Source organism: Xiphophorus couchianus, chromosome 18 (assembly GCF_001444195.1).
Source record: "Xiphophorus couchianus chromosome 18, X_couchianus-1.0, whole genome shotgun sequence".
Classification (NCBI taxonomy): domain Eukaryota; kingdom Metazoa; phylum Chordata; class Actinopteri; order Cyprinodontiformes; family Poeciliidae; genus Xiphophorus; species Xiphophorus couchianus.
The window spans coordinates 23,312,082-23,332,185 of NC_040245.1; the positions used below are offsets into that span (position 1 = coordinate 23,312,082).

The window sequence follows — 20,104 nt, forward strand, 5'->3', positions numbered from 1 at the left end:
AGACTCTTCTGTTCCTAATGTTGCTCTTCAAGTCATGCCTGTATTTCATGCTGAATTTAGCTTGTATTTCGGAGAAATAACCAGAGAGAGGGCGTGTGTGTGTGTGGCGGGGTGTGTGTGTGCACAATAACTGTGCATGTGAATATGCGTGCATGTGTGCTGCATGTTGTTCCCGACAATTTGAAGAAGAAGAAGAAATCGGCACCAGTGTGTCCAAATACTGTCTAGTCTGGTTTTTATGACCTGTCATCATCAGCTGGATGTTCTGATTTTATTTTTCTATAAAGTGTCAGAATATATCGATATTTCTTTGATTGGTTTAAACTTGTAATATTTACAGTGGTGAACGAGCATGGATGCGTGTTACGCCTCTTCTCAAGAGGCCGACGTCTCCACTAAAAAAATAAGTCTTAAATTAACCAATTTATTTATTTATTACCATTTGCTCCGGCAAATACTTTTAGACCAAAACAAAAGAAATATCTCGTTTTCCTTCAAAGACAGGACATAGCGATCACCCCTAAAGCTTTAGCTGCTTCATTGTAGTTATTTTTTATTGTTTTAGTTTGATTTCGAAGCTTCGTACCCAGCGTCAAATTTCAGCTTTTATCAGGCGATACCATGTTGGACAGATAGGAAAGTCGTTTCCATTTCTCTGGTGTTTTGGCAGACTTACAATGAGAAAAATGCAATAGGCACACATTTTACACTTGTGCTTTGTTTTTGTTTTATTGTATTGCATCCGAAGAGCCGCATGCACCTGCCGTTTGAAAGCCAGGTCTTGTACTGCACCGCTGCGGCTCGAAAACCTTTTTAATTTTGCACTGAAAGCTGAAGTTATTGAACAAGTGTTTTAACCCATTTGTTTGATTATAGGTTTGTTATAGTTCCAGGTTGGAGAGATTAACTCGAAACTGCCTTTAATTTAAGACATAATTTATTGGGAGAGTTTTGATCTGCCTACATCTACAGGAGTGGAACGATGGTGGTTAATAAAATCGAAACTCAGTGCTTGTATGTGTGTAGTTGCTGTTTTTCATGACTAACATTACCACAATAAGATGAGTCACTCTTCCTCAGTAAAACATAAAGTCTGGGATTTTCTGAAACTAACAATGTACCAGGGTAATTTCTGCACATTCAACTAAGAAACTGATGAAATAGTAAAAATTTGCCATTCGAGTAAAAAGTCAGCAAAAAAAATGCAAAAGGCCTCAAAAACTGGCACAGATTTGAGCTGTTATGGTGCCAATAGGGCCAGATTTTACACCATCCGTCCAGTACACATGTACTATACAAAACTCATACATTTCAGAAGTGACGGGACGTGATATTTCACAAAATGTGCAAATTTCTTTGAACTTATACTCGCATAAATCACAATTGTTTTGTCAGCAAAATTGACAAATAAAGAAACTGCTAGAGCAGAGTTAATAGTTTCATGTCCATCTTGGGCTGAAAGTTCAGTGCTCCTCGTAGTCTTACACATGTATTTAGAAAATAGTGAGAACTCCTCTGCTGTGTCAGCCACTTCAAGCCTTCAGTATGCTGAGGTGAGTACATCTTCATCAATGAAAAGGATAGTAGAATGGAATGAAATTGGGTAATGTTGATATCAAGTATTTGCTTTGACATTTGGGCTTATTTTGTAACCATTTATTTAAGTTATCAGACTTTTATTTAACATGGCCAATAAAAATGAGCTGTAGGGCGTGCCGTGGTGGCGTGGGAAAGCGCAACCCGTGTTTTTAGGCCTTGAGTCCTCGACGCGGCTGTCGCGGGTTCGACTCCCGGACCCGACGATATTTGCCGCATGTTTTCCTGTCAGCCTACTTTCATATAAGGGACACTAGAGCCCACAAAAGACCCCATGGAGGGGTAAAAGAAAAAAGGCTGTGTCCTGGTTTAGGTGGAGATGAGACTCTGTTAGAGTAACAGATGCGTAAAATAAACAAGTTATACTGGGTTTTATTTACATACAAAAAACAGTACATCCTCATACAAAATGCAATAGTGAAACAGGGATTCTGCAAACAGAAAAGTGTTTCAGCTACATAATTCACCACCACCTGTTTATTGAAGAGTGTAAAATAAACGCTCCTTTACTCAACTTCTATTCTGATAAACTAGTTGTTTTTTGACCCCTCAAGGGGTTCTTTTTGTGGGCTCTAGTGTCCCTTTTTACGAAAGTAGGCTGACAGGAATGGGGGGAAGACATGCGGCAAATGTCGCCAGGTCCGGGAGTCGAACCCGCGACAACCTCGTCGAGGACTCAAGGCCTCCAAATATGGGTCGCGCTAACCACTACGCCACCACGGCATGCCCTGTTTTTTTTTGTTTTTTATTATTAGTTTAGCTTGTCAGTGGGCGTTGGTCCAGTTCATCTGAAGATTTGGCTTGTGAGAGGAGTTTTGGGGGGTATTTTCAGTTCCCCTTTCCGCTGTTTCGCCAAGTTTCCATGATTAAGTTATACCTCAGAAGAGATGGAGGAAATCCTGTGATACGGTTTATAACAGGTCAAAACAACATCAACCAAAAAGAAAGTAAAATATAAGTAATTTGTTGAGGGGATGAAACAACAGCTGAGCTCGGAGTTCTGCATACTGCTATTAACTAGAATTTTAGTGACTTATCCGGCAAACTTTAAAGTCGAATATTTCCAGATATGTTTAATGAAAATGAAACATTTTTATATTAAATAGTATAAAACAAACAATTGATGAGACAGCACTTTTCAGGATGGAGGACATCCTGTGTGAAGATAGTTCCACTTCTCCTTTTATTAGAATAAAGCATTGTGTCTTATCTGATCCTAACACACAGACTGAGCACAATGGAAGCAGTAATTTCATTCCTCGGTAGGTTTTAATTTTGCTTACTTTGATATGATTTGACATATTTGATAACATGATGCTATCTGTTATCTCACTAATCCTTTATCACTCTCTGTTTCAGTTCTTTCATTGTTACCACAGCTCATAGTGTCTGAGGGTAAGTGCTTCATACAACTACATCATTGGGAGAAAATATTGCCGTTTTTCAGATGATAGTTTATGATTTTATGGAAAGCAACTCTTCATGTTTTTTTTCCCCCCCTGACGAATGGTTTATTTTCTCTCTACAGTTCCCACTACAACCTCGTACAGGGCCATCGTGGAGATAGTTTCGGGAGATTCCCGGATCTTCAGCGGGGAAAGTCTGAAGCTGAGATGCGTCATCCCCAACAAGTACCAGGCCTCCTGGGATTACCTGTGGTTCAGGGGATCTGTGCAGCTCCCACAGTCTGGCGAGACATACCAGCTGTGGGAGGCCAACGTTAAAGAAAGCGGCAAATATTCCTGCCAAGGACAGAGAGAGACGGATGTGAGAACCATAAAAACACTAAGAAGTCTACCTTACGAGATCCATGTTGATGGTAAGATCTTGTGTTCAACAAGAAACAAAAGTGTGTTTTTTTTTTGGTCTTTCTTCCTCATTCCCGTATTTCCGAAACTGTCAAACGGCAAATTCTTCCTGACCTGGTCAACTTCTTCTTTAGCCCTGAGCTAGGGGTTGGTGGTGACTTAAAATTTTATCACGGTATTTTGACAACAGTGAAAGTGACGATAAGAACTATTTATTACTTTTTTTTTTTACAAAGCTGCTGGGTTGTATAAAACCCAATTACATTTCTTGAAAAGCATTACTCGTTTGTAAAGTCCCTCTTTATGCGTCTTTTGGACACCAGTCACATCAAAAAATGGGATTTGTATCACTAAATGGCACACAGGAGCTGCACTTAATCATATTTTCAAAAGAACTGATATTTATTTATTGAACAAACAGTGGAGAAAACAGTAAAAACAACAATCCTCATAATGCAAACATTCATGGGTTTTAATAAGCATCATGAATTGAAATTTATATATCCAAATACTTAAAATACATTTATTGTGATAAATGATAAACGATGCGATAAATTCCCAACCCTACACTGAAATGCAAAATCAAGCTACCTCTATCAAATACCCTCAAATAAAAGCTCAGCACAGACTAAATAACTAATGGAAAACTTTTTTCTTTGTCTTTTTCAGGAGGTTATGCCATCCTGCAAATGGCAAAACGCCCTGTCCTCATTGGAGACGCCCTGGATTTGAAATGCCGTCTCCGAGGAAACGCTCCCGTCCATGAGACGATCTTGTACAGAGACGGGATTGAAGTGATGGTGCAGAGCGGGAGCAGCTTGAATTTCCACCTCCCCCACGTCACCCTGGAGGATGAAGGAAGGTACTCATGCAGGGTATCCTGGGACCTGAGTCGACGTACACACTCCGTGATGTCAGTTCCCATTCCGGTGAATATCTTAGGTGAGTTAAACATTTATGTTTAGCGAGATACGGGCCAGTACCAGTGCCAGAAATCAATCCCCAGAGATTTAACTTGCAAGTGACTTTTGTTTCTTCATTTGATCTGTATCAGAGGTTCTAACTGAGCCGGTGTTGGAGATTGAGAAAGACAACGCCCAGCTTGAACGGAATAAAATGCACCTCATCTGTCACGTCCAGTACAACGCCCCCGCCCCAGCCCCTCCTGTAAATTACTATTTCTACAAGAACAACAATCTGTTGGGACCAGCAACCTCACTGAACCACATGCATGTCAGAAAGGCTGCAGGATGGTACAGCTGCAGAGCCAAGGTGCCAAAGCTGGATATCGTGAGGTGGAGCAAGCCCCAGAGCTTCGGAGAGGTCACAGGTGCTTAAGAGTAAATCTGCCCTACTGATTATTACACGTGGTGGTGAAAAAAGCACTCTGAAGTCATGCTGGACTTCTAAGGTGACCTTCTCTTTGACCCTACAGGGCCACCATTGATGCCTCCCCGTCCTCATCACAGAAATCAGATGACATCCAAATCACCCCCACACACCTTCTCGGCTCCTGAGACTCAGCCTGCATCCCCAACATACTTTGCTTCAACACCGTCTTCCGATCAGCACACAGAGAGTCCCAGCCCATCCTCGCCGTCGTCTGAGTCCCCGGTCTCAACCAGTCTACCGACTTCAGGCCAGCTGCCAGGCTAAACGCAAACCCCAGAACCTCAGAGTGTGTCATGGGGACTATTTTAGAAAGTCCCGTAAAGGTGTGACTGATGTGAAATTTTCACCAGGTTTTGGTAACAACCTCAGTTCTTTGTTTTTAACCAATCATAAGTCGGTCCTTGTGTGACGACTTGATAACGACACACCTTTCTATTGGCCGTCATTTTGGACTGACCCTGACAAGGGGCAGGATGGTTTTCAAATCACTGGTAGATTTCAGCTTTTTTCTTGGCTTTCCGTGACTTTTTTCCACCACCCTTTAAATACTTTTCACATTACGACACACAACTTAATTTACATGTATGGATTATTTGGGTTGTTATCAATACCAGGTGAGAATCTCATGTCAATAGCACCGTTAGAAATATATTTACTATGAAAAACTATGATTTTTTTTACCAGCTGTACCTGGAAACTCCTTTTAAACCGTACCATCGTACCTAGCAGAGCAATAATCTGAGGCTTTCTAACAGTTATTAGCACCACCCTGGTCTGCTATTATAGTTACGTGTATGTGTTAATAATTTTTTGCATCAGTTTTCTCTGAGTGCCATGAAACTAACTTTCAATACAGTAAGAAAAAACAAATATTGTGTTTTAACCCAATAAAGCTTTCGATAAGCTGCATGAACGGTTGACTTTATTTTCAATTAACCTTTATAACAATCCTACAGCACATCAAAAACATTTTAAATATTGGAAAACATGTGGGATTAACTTGCCAATAGATATTACTAGAATCTTCTGCACTAGAAAAAGATATATCAGATAACAAAAGTTTGAAAAAAATAATAGCAGATCACAGAGACATTATTTGCTTACTAAATACTCACTTTTGCTGTGACAGTCAAGATAGTTACAGTGTTGTCAGATTTACACTCCTTTGTGTTTTCCACAGTTTATGTCACAGACATATTCTGTAACTGATTAAAGTGTAGTTTTCTACATAAATTAGCACAAAATAACAGTGGAAACATGTTCAAATATTCTTGGATGTTAAGAAAAATAATGTAACATCTGGGGTACATCCTTGAGATGCTTCTTCAACTTGATTTGAGTCCATCCTTGGTAAAGTCATCTGAAATCATACACGCTTGTCTATATGTGATTTCATAGCTCGCAGTGCGTATCGGGGGGGGGAAATCAAGCAATTAAGTCAAACGAATTGTCTGTGGATCTCAGAGACTGAATTGTGTCAAAACACAGATTTTGGACGTCCCAAAAAGCGTTTTGACCAATATTATTTGGACGTGGAAGAAGCTTGGTTCCAAAATCTTCCTGGTTCTGGCTGCAAATTCTAACTGAATCCTGAGGGATTCAGTTAGGGATTCGGTCAAAAAGTTAATCATGAACCTTGTAGTTCTTTAGGCAGAGATCCAGGTCTCATTTGTGGAGACGGAAACATCTAGAAAATCAACCATTGCTAATTCTCAAGTTACCGATCCTTTGTGGCAGTGACCGGACAGACATGTCAGCCTTTGAATCTTGTCGAAACACACCGTGGCGATTTACAGATCAAGAAAATGAATCGTCTGGTCTGATGAACCCAAAACAGAACATTTGGTCTAAACGTCAAGCATCATACCTGGAGAGAAAAAAACAAAAAACCCTAACCCTAAATTAACAGTTACCAAATATAAAAACATCTTCCGAAAACCTGAGTCTAAGATGCCCCTGAACTAAGTCAGCAATTCATTTGTAAAGACCACAATTACCCGGAGCACACTGGCGAGAAATCTTCAGGAGCTACGTATCTGTTCCTGCAGCAACATCAGACAGTGGGACCCCTGAATAAAATTCAATTACATATCTCTGGAAAGACCAAACAACCTTAGCAATTATTATTATTATTATTGTTATTGTTATTAGTAGTAGTGTATAATTAACAATTATTAATCTATTATATTTGTTCCATACATTTACAAAAAACCTTGAAAGGATCTTTTACATTTGACAATAATGGATTGTTTTGTGTTGATTTTTATTTAATTATTTTTAAGAACTATACACTAAGAGGTTTTTGAATAAATCTTTAATGAAACAAGATGTGGAAAATTTGAAGGGGTGATAATAATTTCTTCTGGCACTGGACATGTCTGGTAAACATAAAGAAACAGCAAAAGACACATAAGGAAGAAGATGACAGGAGATGTTTGTGTTTGACATGCAAAGCTGATCGTGTGTTAGCATTTACCTGAGGGGGAAAAAAACAGAGTTCATTTTACAGGAAGAGAGAAATTGTTAGACCTGACATGGAGGAATTAAAAATTGCAAAATATTTTTTAAAATCTTTCACAATACAGTGCCTTGCAAAAGTATTCATACCCTATTTTGTCATTGCCAAAATTGTTTGCCCCCAGTAATTTTATTAAAATCTGTCATTTACTATTATTCCTAAGTGGGGTTTTTGTCCATGTTGCCAAAATGCACTTAATAGTTGTACTTTTGAATGCTTTTGTGAGATTATATGGCTGCATGTACTACATACATTATTGACAAGCAGTTCTTTCACATTAACTCTTTATTTATATAAACATTGGTTTTATCTTATATATTTATTAGTTGTTTTCTTTTCTGCATTTGCATACATTCATTTTGCACTTCCTTTCCCATATTATGACTTAAATCTTGATTTTCTGTCATTACAGCTGTCCGTTTTGTCTCTTGAGGTCGTGAGTGGTTGGTTTATTTAGAAGTTTCTAAATGAGAGAATTTGACCCAGACGTTTGATGATAATAACAAACTTACAGACAAATAATTCACAGTTACAGAGTAGCACCCTCAGTATTTGGTGATTTCACCTGTGTGGTGAGGTTGTAACAGTTCAGCAGAAGAAAGAAGTCGCCGGTGTCGCAAACAAAAAGGGGCTTCAGGCTTTGTCTGAGTACAGAAGGAACCCGGAGAAGATGCTGTCGTCCTCGCTGCTGGCGTAAACCCCATTCCAGTCTCTGAATGTCTCCATCCAGACCTGATCTCCAGCTGCCAGTCTCAACACCACCAGAGTGGATGCCTGGTCGATGTCTTGGCCGTATAGGGAGTCCCGTGTCCTGACTTTCCGTAACCCGTTCACCACAAGTGTGGCTCGCAGAGGCTGGTTCCGCACGGTGATGTGGAAGGAGAAGACGTAAACCCCGGGGTGGACGCATGTGAAGCTGTTGGAGCTCATATTGAAGTGGTTTTCTTCGTTGTAGAATATCTTGTCAAAGCGGATCGGGAAGCCAGAGGGAGGAAAGGATTTCTTTGGAGAGATGCCGACACTGAAGGCAGAGCGTTTCTGAAGCATCCCTGAACCTTTTGCTCCTTTTAATCCACGAAAGCCCCGCTCACCTCTGATGCCAGGGTACCCTCTGTCCCCTTTTGGCCCGGGCATCCCTCGTATCCCTTGCGGCCCTTGAGGCCCTGACACTCCTGGCTCTCCTGGAGGTCCGGGGTGTCCTGGATCCCCTCTAATGCCGACGGGTCCAGGGGTGCCATGTTTGCCATGTAATCCTGGAATTCCCATTGCACCCTGAATGCCCGGAGCCCCGGTTTCCCCTCGGTCACCTTTAGGACCTCTCTCCCCAAATATGCCACAGTCTCCTTTATCTCCCTTTTCTCCTTTAGGACCCTGACCCATAGCTGTTCCTGGAGGTCCAACAGGCCCTTCCAGTCCTGGTTCCCCTTTCTCCCCAGCAGTTCCATTCTGGCCATGGTCTCCTTTTTCTCCTTGTTTACCTTTGACACCTTGAAATCCTACGTCACCTTTTTCTCCTTTGAGGCCAGCTTCACCTGAAAAGTTTCAAAGTGATGTCAGAATAAATCCAATGCACAAGTATTTGAGATTTAAGCAACCATCTGAATAATTGTGGACCTTTTTGTGCTGGTTTTCCTGGAATCCCTGGTGGGCCTGATGTTCCAGGGTGTCCTCTCTCACCTTTTTCCCCTGAAAGATTCATTGAAATAAGTAAGGTACAAAATCGATTGTTTTTGAATGCTACACAAACGGCATTAGACACTTAGCCTCTGGTGTCACCAATACCAACGTTTTTGTGAACTCTCTTTACCTAAAACCTGTAAATCCAGATCCAGAAGTAATGTCAATTGCCACTGGTGTTCCTCAAGGTTCTATCCTTGGCCCCCTTTTGCTCATCATGTGCCTCCTTCCTTTTGGCCATATCTTCTGCAAATTCAGTGTGAGCTATCATCTCTCTGCAAAAGACACCCACCTTCTACCTTCTCTAAACTCAACTCCTACCACCTTTCTTGTTCCATAGCTGTTTGCGTGAGATGCTGTTCATCCAATCAGAATGAGCTTGAGCTATTTTGCAAAGAAGAATTTTCATAAGTTTCAATCTTTCTGTATGTAAACTTGGTAGCGACATACCTCAAAATACTTGCCGCTGCAACGGCAGGGAAAAGTGGTTCTACAAAGTATTTGTTCAGGTTGGAAAATGTTATTGGTTAAAGAAAATCAAAGTCATCCAGTATTTTTCTTGGAGGCACTGTAACTTGCCTGATTTTAGCTCCTTTCCCTCTTTTGATATTCTTTGCATTTCTTTCTGTTTTAAATGTTATTTTTTGTTTTATCTCGTGCTTAATCTGTGAAGTGACTTTTTGTGCCATAGAATAGTCTTACAAATAAAATGCCCTTATATTAGTTGATAACACATATTTTATTATTTGTATCAGGAAGCATGTTGTCACAATAAATTTTGCTTTATTTGATTGTACATACCTTTATCTCCTTTAAAGCCCATTGGACCACTCATGCCAGGTGGTCCGGGTATACCCTGTGGTCCCGCAGGCCCTATATCACCAGCTAGTCCTAGAAAAGAAAAAATAATTACACACACACACACACACACACATGTTTGCATGGCTATCTTTGTGGGAAATTTCCATTGACTTCCATTCATTTCTACACCCTAAACTTTACCCTTATACTAACCTTAACCATTACATACCTAACTCTAACCCTTAGTTCAAAATCTGACCCCTGACCCAAAAACAGTGTTTCCCCTTGTGAGGACCGAAGCCTGGTGGGTCCCCACAACATAGTATGTGTCAGGAAAATGCTCCCCACAAGGGATTACAAACAAACACACACACACTCCCACACACACACAAGTGTTTTTATGTAATATAATACCATTTACAACCTCATTTAGTTTGATACCTGCTGAGCCTCTTTCTCCCTTCGACCCCCTGGGGCCCCTCTCGGGGGGACAGCATTCACAGAAGTTGAAGTAGCACTCGTTGTAGTCCAGCGTGTAGTTGTCAGGACCAACACCTGTGGGCTCAGTGTTTTCACTGTAGTGCTGTGGAAGGTTGTGGTTCATGTAGGTGGTCCTGACTGCGGTGGGCTGCGGCGGAGGCGGCGGCTGAGGCTGAGGCTGAGGCTGCACGGGGTTTGGCGTCACCACTATCTTCAGAGTCTTGGGGACACTGGTAGTGACAGGGTTGTGCGGCGTGACATGTGGAGCAGGCTTCTTTGTGTACAGGTACTTTGGTTTCGCTGTAGGTTTGGTCTTAGTGCAGAATGCCACAGTGATTGAAACCACAGCTACAGCCACAAGAGTCCACTGGCAGGATATAATCCTCATTGTTGACTGGGATCTGACAATGTATTAGAAAACAACAACAGAAAGATCTCAAGTCAGACCTCAGATCTGTTGTAGCACTTATACAGCATCCCTCAGCATGGGCAGAGATTAAATAAATTTAGCTTTTATTGCATTATTTTAATCTCAAACGTTTTTAGATCTACTTTCTATGTATTTATTTGGTGAGGAAAAGCTCACACTAGAGATCAGCGCTTTCTAAACCACCAGTGCAACTCCCCACTATGGAACAGATTTACACTTCCAGGCTCCACAAGAAAGTTTTGGACATTTTAAAAGACTCTTCACACCCCGGCCATGGTCTCTTCCAGCTGCTGCCATCAGGCAAGAGATACGGAGCAATAAAAACCAGGACAAATCGCCTAAAAACAGTTTTTACCCGATGGCAATCATGGCACTAAATTCAAAGGCATAAGAACTTCAGAGCATAATGCTGCTAATACTGCTAATATAAATACTATATATTTGTATAGTATTTTTTTCAGGCATGTTCTGTGCCTCTTTTGTGCCAAACATGCTTCATTTAAAGCTGGTTCTAGGCTGGTTCTCCGGGCCTCTGTCGTTCCCTTACTTCTTCATTTCAGACGTATGAAGAAAACAGGAAAGTATTTCAACTGGTAAGAGGATAACCAGTATGTGTTGAGAATTCTTGCAGCTTCTTTAAAAAATGTTTCTCCTGGTCTCTTTGTAGCCTTCATGACCAGGTTGCGTCTTTTATTTTTATCGGTACAGTAACAATTACATTTTTGCTATATCTATTTTGTCTCATGATTTCTTCAATTTTGCTTACTGCGCTTACTGCGCCAAGGCACAGCGCCAAGGCGCTTTGTGGACTTGCTGTTACTCTCCTCCTGACTGATACCTTTGTATAATCAGATCCTTTGAATTTTTGCGAACACTATGCAAATTGTGACTCTAATAAAGGATGAAAATAACGTCTGCATTACTGATACAAAAGTTGCTTTAACAAAGTATTAGGTGAAGGACTCACCTGGTTATTACAACTTTATATATACATATAAAATAAATTAATAATTAATAAATATGTACAAGTCACTTGACTGTACACAATGTGTCACATTGCGTGTGGAAAAAGTCTTGAAATTAGTTTTACCTCGCTAAACCTTGCAGTACGTGAAAGGTTTTGAAGTTCAAGGGATTATCATACTTGTTTTGCTTTTAGTTAGACGGCTTAATAGGAAATATCAAAAATAACAAATGTTAACAGGTAAATTACTACTTTTTAGCTCCAAGTTGATTTCTGAAATTGGTGCATTGCTCAGATGTGTTTACAAACCCAACCTTTTATGCTTGGGAGGAAGAGCTGAACAAAAGAAGAGTAAAATCACAGCCACTGTCCAAAAAAAGACAACTTTGAAATCCCTTCAGGACAACTGCAGGACAGCTGGTCATGGCTTGTGCATAATTAGCAAAAGCGTGCTAATTGTCTTTATTAACTACATTGCTATTTTCAGATGAACGTGTTTATGCATGCAGGTAAACTCAATCTTATGTCCTGTGCCTTTAAAAAAAAAAAAGAGATTTACTGTCTTTAGCATTCTGTCAAATTTCTACACGTAATCTCAACAGAACTCACCCAAATGTGTATGAGTAGTAAAGTCATTTATCCTCTCTAGCGATGTTTTGTCTGCCACACCAGGAGCTCCAGGTCCTTCTGTTACCTCTGCCAGGCTTGGGTGAAAGAACATCTCATCATTGGGGGCTAGGGGTGTTTTTTGTGGGTAAAGCAACAAAGGGGGAGGTCCGCAATCCCACTATGGTGGGCCGAGACCCAAAAAGAACCACTGTGCTGTGGCCCATTCTCTGTGTCCCTGTTGTGTAGAAAGGTGCTTTTGTGACACGGAATACAGCGCCCGCCCGGTGCACTCCCTTCCCGTGATCTGGGCAAGGAGCAGAGGCCGCCGGGGCAATGGGTCACCCGATATGCGAGGCATTCCTTCAGTCCGGGCTCTTAAGGTGGGACAAAGCCAAGCAAAGAGGAGTCTGAGACAGAGAGCCCAATGGCTTTTTTTTTCTTTCTTCAGATGTAGGTTTGGACAATCAGATAGCCACAAAATTCTTAATCCTAATCTTGCAAGCTAATATTCTCAACAAAGTGTGCAATAATTGCAAACTGGCACCATAGCACAGGGAGCTCATTATCTCAATTCACCAGTGGTTGGTTGGAATCCAGAGGAAAGCTTTAGCCTAAAGAGCTCTCGTAATCACTGAGGTGCTGCTAAAACCTGAGCTGTTTGTCGAACGAACCCACTTATCCTTTTAAATCAGTGCAGTTGCAGTGCTCGCCTAATCACTGTGGCGGACTTCTTTTCTTCCTGCACAAGAACTCTCAAGGTTGCTGGCAGCGACATCTGGGTAGCTGCGATTGTGAGGCCTGGACAATGACTCATTCTTGCGGCGTAACCGGATCACCTCAGGTTTTTGTCGAAAAGTGATTTTCAGGTGGCTGTCGAGCTGAAACTCTTGACTTACCAGTGACAAAGAATGTTTGAAAAGTGGTCATGCCTCGGTTGCCGGAGACCCCGTGTCCTTGGGGAGATCTGTGACCGGCTAAAAGTGAGCAGGGAGACGGGAAAGGAAATTGGGGAAAATGGAGAGGGTTAGCGGTATCTGAAGGATGAGGATTGTGTTTGTTTGAAGCATGATTTTTGAAACACTTTGCAGCTAATGTGAACTGTCCAAAGAAAATTTGAAAATGCAGAAAGCTTGTGAGAAAGACTAGAGTTCTTTTGGTTTCCTCCTTGCCTTCAGAGGGTCCAGGCTCACCTGTACACTGACAATACTCTGGCAACAGTACTCTGGCTTAAAGCCTGGAAGTGACCAAGAAGCCCCTAGATTCACATTTTATGCACATTCAGCTGTTTCCTACTACCGGATTGAGAATATCCTACGTGGGACACAATAACCACTTATCAATGCCACTGACTTCGAAACTGCTATGAAAGTTTCTGTAACCTTGCAAAGAAGTTATAATCAAAAATCTGCTTGTTTAGACGCTGTCAGTACAGTCCTTTGAAAATGTTATTTTTGCTTTTTTGGCACTTAAATGTTTCTGATTGTAGGCTGGGTTAGATTATTCTGAGCCATCTCTGTAGTTATACTGCTATAGGCTTAGGTTACTGGAGTAAAAACTGACGACCTTTTCTCACATCCTTCTTCTGGTTCTCCTGGAGGTTTCCTCGTATTACATGGAAGTTTTTCCTCTCCACTGTCACTACACGCATGCTCGGTATACGGGATTGCTGTAAAGTCAACAACACAAGCGACTGTCCACTGTTGCTACATCGTCCAGGAGGAGTGAATGCTGCAAGTCAACGAGTCTACGAAATATGCTGGGTAGGATGGAAACTACAAACAACAATCGGTATATGATTGAATTGAAATCACTTTCTCTGCAGAGTACCTCAAGACGATATTTGTTGTGAATTGGCTTTGTATAAATAAACCAAATTTAACTGATTATCAGATAAATTGAAATATCAGACAAAATACATTTTATAATAATAATGCATTTTATTTATTAGTGATTTTCAAGACTGAACATCAGAAGAGTTTATTGTGAACAAAGGTAAAAAAATAAAAAGTGCTACAAAAAGGACATATAAAATAAAGAGTTTGTGTTGTGACATGTCTGGGAAGGTTAAGTGGATTAAGTTAGTTTGAACAGTTGAGTTACGAGAAAATTAACCTCAGTAAAGCGAGTAAAGCGAGTAAGCAACCAATCAGAGCCAGAAGAAGTTCTTCTGGCTCTGATTGGTTGCTTCTGGCCAGAGCGGTCTATTTCTGCAGATGGGGGCAGGACCACAAAAAAAGGTTTTTGTTTGTTTTGAAGATAATTTTTCTCACTTGAGGACCATGGTGCCAGTTTCAACAAATATGTAAAAGACATTTTTATAAAAGTTACCCACTGCAGCTTTAAAATATCGAGAAGCTAACAAAGTCTTAATAAAAGTTGAACTATTTTTTTTGTTTCGACGAAACTGACTGACTTCTGCTTCTTTAAAATAGTTCACCAAAGCTTCTTAAATCTGTGCACACACACCATGAAAGGATGGAGACAGGAAGGAGTTAAGTTACCAGTGCAGCCGAGCAGAGAGAGGACCAAAGAAGACTTAGCTGGATGGAGGTGTATTAACTTACATTAACCCTCTGCATGTAAAGGAGATCCTCAAGCTGCTGTGAATGTGTGAGGAGAAAGTTAGAGAGGGATTTAGACATGTTTAATAAAGCAAAGAAGCAAATAAAAACTATGAAATGATTGTCACTTATATCTTGCTAAACATTGCAATTTTGTATATATTTTTTTGTTCCCTGCTGAGATATTATGATGTGATAATTTATCACTTTGGGCAATTACCAGTTGTAGTTTGCTCTTCTATAACAACGTTTTCATTTACAAGCATCTCTGGTGCTTCCTAAAGCACTTTGATTCAGATGTGCAAATACAAAGATACATTTTTCCCACTTTGAAAACCAAATGTATTACATACATAAATATGTATGGGTTGTTAAGTGAGTCCATTTTATTTAGTGATGTTAATATAGTATGTCTGAGATGGTCATTATTGCAGAAATATTTATTAACAAAATAAGATAAGAGAGATAAGATAAATCTTTATTGTCATTGTCACAAGGACAACGAAATTCAAAGGGTGCCATCAGTCGGTGCACATGCCCAAACAAACAAAAAATAACTGTCTCACAATTCACACACAACACAAGAATCAACAAACAACTGGCAAAAAAAAAAACAAAGTAAGAACAGCCACATTCTCACATACATCATTTATGATGATTAATGGTTGTTTTTGATTGCATTTAGTTTTGTTATTGCTATCGGGTAGAAACTGCCTCTGAGACGGTTGGTTCTGGTTCTGGTTCTGGTTGCTCTGTATCTTCTGCCTGAAGGCAGCAGTGTGAACAGAGAATGTCCGGGGTGAGAAGTGTCCTTTGTGATGTGTTGTGCTTTTCTTAGACAGCGGTCGCTGTGCAGGTCCTCCAGTGAGGGGAGAGGGCAGCCAATGATTTTTTGGGCTGTATTCATAACCCTTTGGAGACGTTTCCTTTGAGCCGTAGTGCTGCTGTTATACCATACGCAGATACAGTAGGTCAGTATGCTCTCTATGGAGCAGCTTCTCCTTGATGTTGTTCCTCCTGAGAACCCTCAGGAAGTACAGTCTTTGCTGGGCCTTTAGGTGTAAAGGGCCAAATAGGTGTAAAAACTACTTTTAGGGGGGGCATTCATAATTTCTTGAACTTGATACTGTAGAGATAGTAAAGGTGACGGTTTAGATCTGTGTAAAAATGTGTAAAAATGACGTCATTCTGATACGTCAGATCTGAGTCCATTTGAAAAAAGAAATGTAAAAAATTGGTCAGAGAACAGAACCACGTGAAAGACCTCTGCAGCTCCCAGTGAGAGACATTAAATTAAATCTTTTCCAAGACATTTTCAGCTGTTCTGTCCAATATTTATTTTATTTATTTTTTTGGCTCCACTTTCCCACTAGGATCAAGCCTCAGTGGTAAGCTTTAATCTGCCTAACAAACTGCATGAACCTCAGAAGGACTAGAAAGGTCTGGTATCAACTTCTCTGTCCCTCCCTGCCTTGGTGAGTTTCACAGTAAAATTCTTGGGAATCAGTCAAACATTCCTTCACAGCAGCTTGCTCAGGCTGGGACATTTCCTGTTTTAATTTTTTATTTATTTATTTTGAATTTTTACTTAAGGTCTTATTCCTATAAACAGTAGCAGAGCAAAACCACTTTGAAATACTTTCATCACAAGTCAGCTTTGGTGTACTTTTGTGGCAAATTTAACACCCGAGCAAAAAGGTCCCATATGGACAGTCAAAAACTACTATTTCTTTGCATGTCCACTTGGTGGCAGACTTTCTTTTTTCTTTGCCCTTTTAGATGAATTTATGGCTTGCAATGTATCTGGTTTGAGCCCCACAAGGTAACTGCAATCAAGTGAATATATACGGCAATTCATACTAATATTAGCTTTACAAATGTTTACCGATTATAAACAGGTCAATCTTTATCAGGCCTCATTTTTAGTCAACAGAGTCAACTAAAGACATTTTTCATCTTAATTGAAAGAGTATTGACTCAGTCCCCACCCAGGCTATGGTTTTTATCAGCCTCTCCCTTGGTCATATTCCACTTGTTCATGGATCGGATTCCACGGAAACGGGAGGTGTGTCGTGCAGTAGATTTCTCGTCTATCTTTGATCTGTAAAAATGTCAATAATTGCACAATGTCTCTTAATGTCGCAACACAATACCCGTTTCATCAAACATCGGCGAAGAAAAGAAGAAAGAAATCATTTGGACGCATGAAATAATGGCTATTGTCAAACCTCAGGAAACCTCTGTTGTACATATATGGCGGTAATATTCTGAAGTTTCAATAGTCTGTGTGCATAATGTAATCAATGTCCAGTGTTTGCTTATTTGGTGTACTGTAACCAGTCCAGAAACATCCATAATATTCAGTTTAAACAATTAAAACAAATACACACACACACACGCCCCTACAAATAAAACAAACAGCAGGTATGTCCTCATTGTAGTTTGGAGAGCTAATACAATACCGTCATTTTGTGGACATTTATACTTTGTGTGTAGAATATCCAATATCTCCTGTCAAAAGCCTGCGTTTGCTCAAGCTCCATGCTAAAACTCTAGAACAACAGACACAGACAAACACACCCCGCCGTGCAAACAATGCTCGCTCAAAGCAAGCCCATTAAATAGATGTAACACTGAGGAAGAACTGGGCACTGGCCATTTTTATTCCTGTGATAGTGCATACCTCTTGCCAAGAGATTGCAGATTAAAAATTTCAAAAAACACGTTGACCGCACTAGACTGAGTCATGTGGTTAATGAGCGACAATTCTTCATAAATGTGAAGCAATGCAAAGTGACTCAAGCATTAAAGCCTGTTGGTGTCGTCCCAAACTGTTTCCACTGAGCTGTGAAAGCAGTTGCTGGCCTGAACTTCCAAAAGTGTCTTAAAGATCTGCTCAGCGTAGTTCACCACAGACCTAGACTGATATTTTTATCATGTGTAAACATTTTACAGATTTCACAGCTGGAATATACTGTATAGTCCAGCCATTAGTTAAAAATCTGTATTCATACAAATAAATAAATAAATCAATGAATGAGCAAACGGATGGATGGATGGATGGATGGATGGATGGATGGATGGATGGATGGATGGATGGATGGATGGATGGATGGATGGATGGATGGATGGAGTCCGTTTTTTCTATGCACTGATCATAGTTTGTTTTGTACATTTTTCTAATGCTGACTTTGTTCTGTGTCCCAGACGGAACAAAGTATAATGTATATACTTTGTAATGTTTTCATACATTATGCAGTTGTTTTTTATGTGTAGAAGCCAAAAGCGTGCATAAGTTATTACTATTACCATTATTATTAGTAGTATAATAATAAAATACTAAAGCTCCAAGCAGCCTCGAACGGCCCTGGCAGCTCTGCGCCGCTCCGGCCTCATCAGAACCAGAACTTCAAGGTTCTCATTGTTCAGTGTGCCTTGCAGCTGTGATCAACTGTTCACTGCAGATCAGTAGAGAGTTCGCCACAGCTGCTGCTGCTCACGTCCCGCCCAGTGAGGAACAGAGCAGATAATGGAAAAGCCCACTACTTGGGGTAGAACCGAACCAGATATTAAGTGGTTAGTGCCCAAATTGCCAGTGGAAAAACTCCTTAAAGGTCTGACATATTTCATGCGAGGTGCCAAAACTGGTGCTTATTGAGACAATTTCATGACAAAAAACCATTTCATTTTGTTAGTAGAAAGCCCTGTGCCTGCTGAACTCGACACCAGTCGTGGCTCAAACTATAGAGCTCTGTGCAAAGTGTTGTCTGATTGGTCAGAGGTTTGATGCCATGCTGATGTGGGAATGCGCTTGGATAGCAGTGTTGAAAGTTCTCTTCGTAGTACATAAATCTGCAGCTCTCCATCGTGAGATAAGTTGTAAGGTGCTGAATGAAAGAAGTCTGCTACAGCTTGGTGCAAACGTTGAGACCAAAGCTTGGACCACTGTTTTTAATGTATGTGATCCTGATTCTGCATGTAATAATTTGATTTATGAATTATCTGAAGCTATTAGCATAACTACTCCGGACAAGATTGTCATTAACAGGAAAACAAAACCCCGGGTTTACCAGATACTGAATTCTATTAAACATAAAAACAAAGTGTGATCACTAGGGTTTAAGAAATAGTAGTGATTTTAATAAAAGGAAGTATCACTTGTATAAAAACAATAATAAGGAAGATCAAATTTAATTATTATATTAATCATATAAATAGCTTTTCAAAACTTTTTATAAGTTGCTGGTGTTTTTCAGGAGTGAATTATTAGCAGAAAATTATTAGCAGATTTCTGAAGCAGCTTTTCAGAGCATAAAGTGTTGCGTTCACTATCTTTTTCTTGATTAGAAAGGTTGAAACAATTGTACACAACAGACTCTAGACATTTTGAAACTGCACCAACAGAAGTAAACTGGCTGCATTTACTTCCTGATTGCAATCTGCATCGTGTGGCGTTGGTGCTAGTTTTGAATTTCATCTGAAGGAAGTGGAGCCAGTTTACTTTGACCGATCCAGCTTCAAAATGCTTAAAGTCTGAGTCATAAATGGTTGTTCACACTGTTCTAATTGAAAGAAAGATAAATGTTTTCATGTTCTGAAGGTAGTTGGTCACAAGGGAGTTAATTTAAAATAATGTATGTGTGGGGGAAAAAAAGACAAAAGTGGATCAGCAGTGTACAGGAAAAATTAGGAGGTGCAGAAACGTACAATGTCAGATTTTGCAGTGTTAATAGTTAACTTTTAATAGTTAAGGATCTTATTGTTTAAATTGTATTTTTAGATTTTTTTAGTGGACAGTTTCTTAGACAAGGATTCATATGTAAGGTGAGATATATTACTTTTACACCCTAGCTTGGTTGTTCCCAGAGTGCTAATGTTAGCAGCTAATTCAATACTAAGTCCTGAACAGAAAATGTTTATTCAGTGGGACTTACTGCAAAAATTCTTTTATAAAAAGCTAAAAAGATTAAATGTAATCTACTTAGCCATATAGTCACATTGAGCTGTGATCATTTGTGCACTGTCTCTGCCCGTGAACCAAGTTTTTAATAGGGTTTCTGTAGGTCGCTGCGAATGGTTGACCTACATTGGACCTGAATCTAGCGTTCTACAGTGACACAACATTATGTAACTCCAGCATGAATTTGGGTTTACAGAAGCTGAGAGAATTATTTACCAGGAGATCCAAGCACACAGAAATATACGGAAGAAGATTAGGGCCACTGGAAAAAAATATAAAGCAGTTCTGACTTTAATCTCAGAATTTTG

At 40.1% G+C, this 20,104-nt stretch overlaps 2 protein-coding genes across 2 annotated transcripts; one reads left to right on the plus strand and one right to left on the minus strand.

Annotated features, from left to right (window-relative positions):
* The first annotated feature begins 2,768 nt into the window (after window positions 1-2,768).
* On the plus strand, window positions 2,769-5,705 carry LOC114133593 (low affinity immunoglobulin gamma Fc region receptor III-like). Its single transcript, XM_027999628.1, has 6 exons — window positions 2,769-2,858; window positions 2,956-2,991; window positions 3,125-3,415; window positions 4,074-4,346; window positions 4,459-4,734; window positions 4,840-5,705. Exons 1-6 carry the CDS (start codon window positions 2,834-2,836, stop codon window positions 5,058-5,060), a joined length of 1,122 nt encoding a protein of 373 aa, XP_027855429.1. The 5' UTR covers window positions 2,769-2,833; the 3' UTR covers window positions 5,061-5,705.
* Window positions 5,706-7,844: 2,139 nt separating this feature from the next.
* On the minus strand, window positions 7,845-14,186 carry otol1b (otolin 1b). Its single transcript, XM_027999616.1, has 5 exons — window positions 12,276-14,186; window positions 10,234-10,673; window positions 9,793-9,882; window positions 8,929-9,000; window positions 7,845-8,846 (listed from the first exon to the last, which is right to left on the minus strand). The coding sequence occupies exons 2-5, from the start codon at window positions 10,658-10,660 to the stop codon at window positions 7,948-7,950; spliced, it is 1,488 nt and encodes a 495-aa protein (XP_027855417.1). The 5' UTR covers window positions 10,661-10,673; window positions 12,276-14,186; the 3' UTR covers window positions 7,845-7,947.
* Window positions 14,187-20,104: the final 5,918 nt, after the last annotated feature.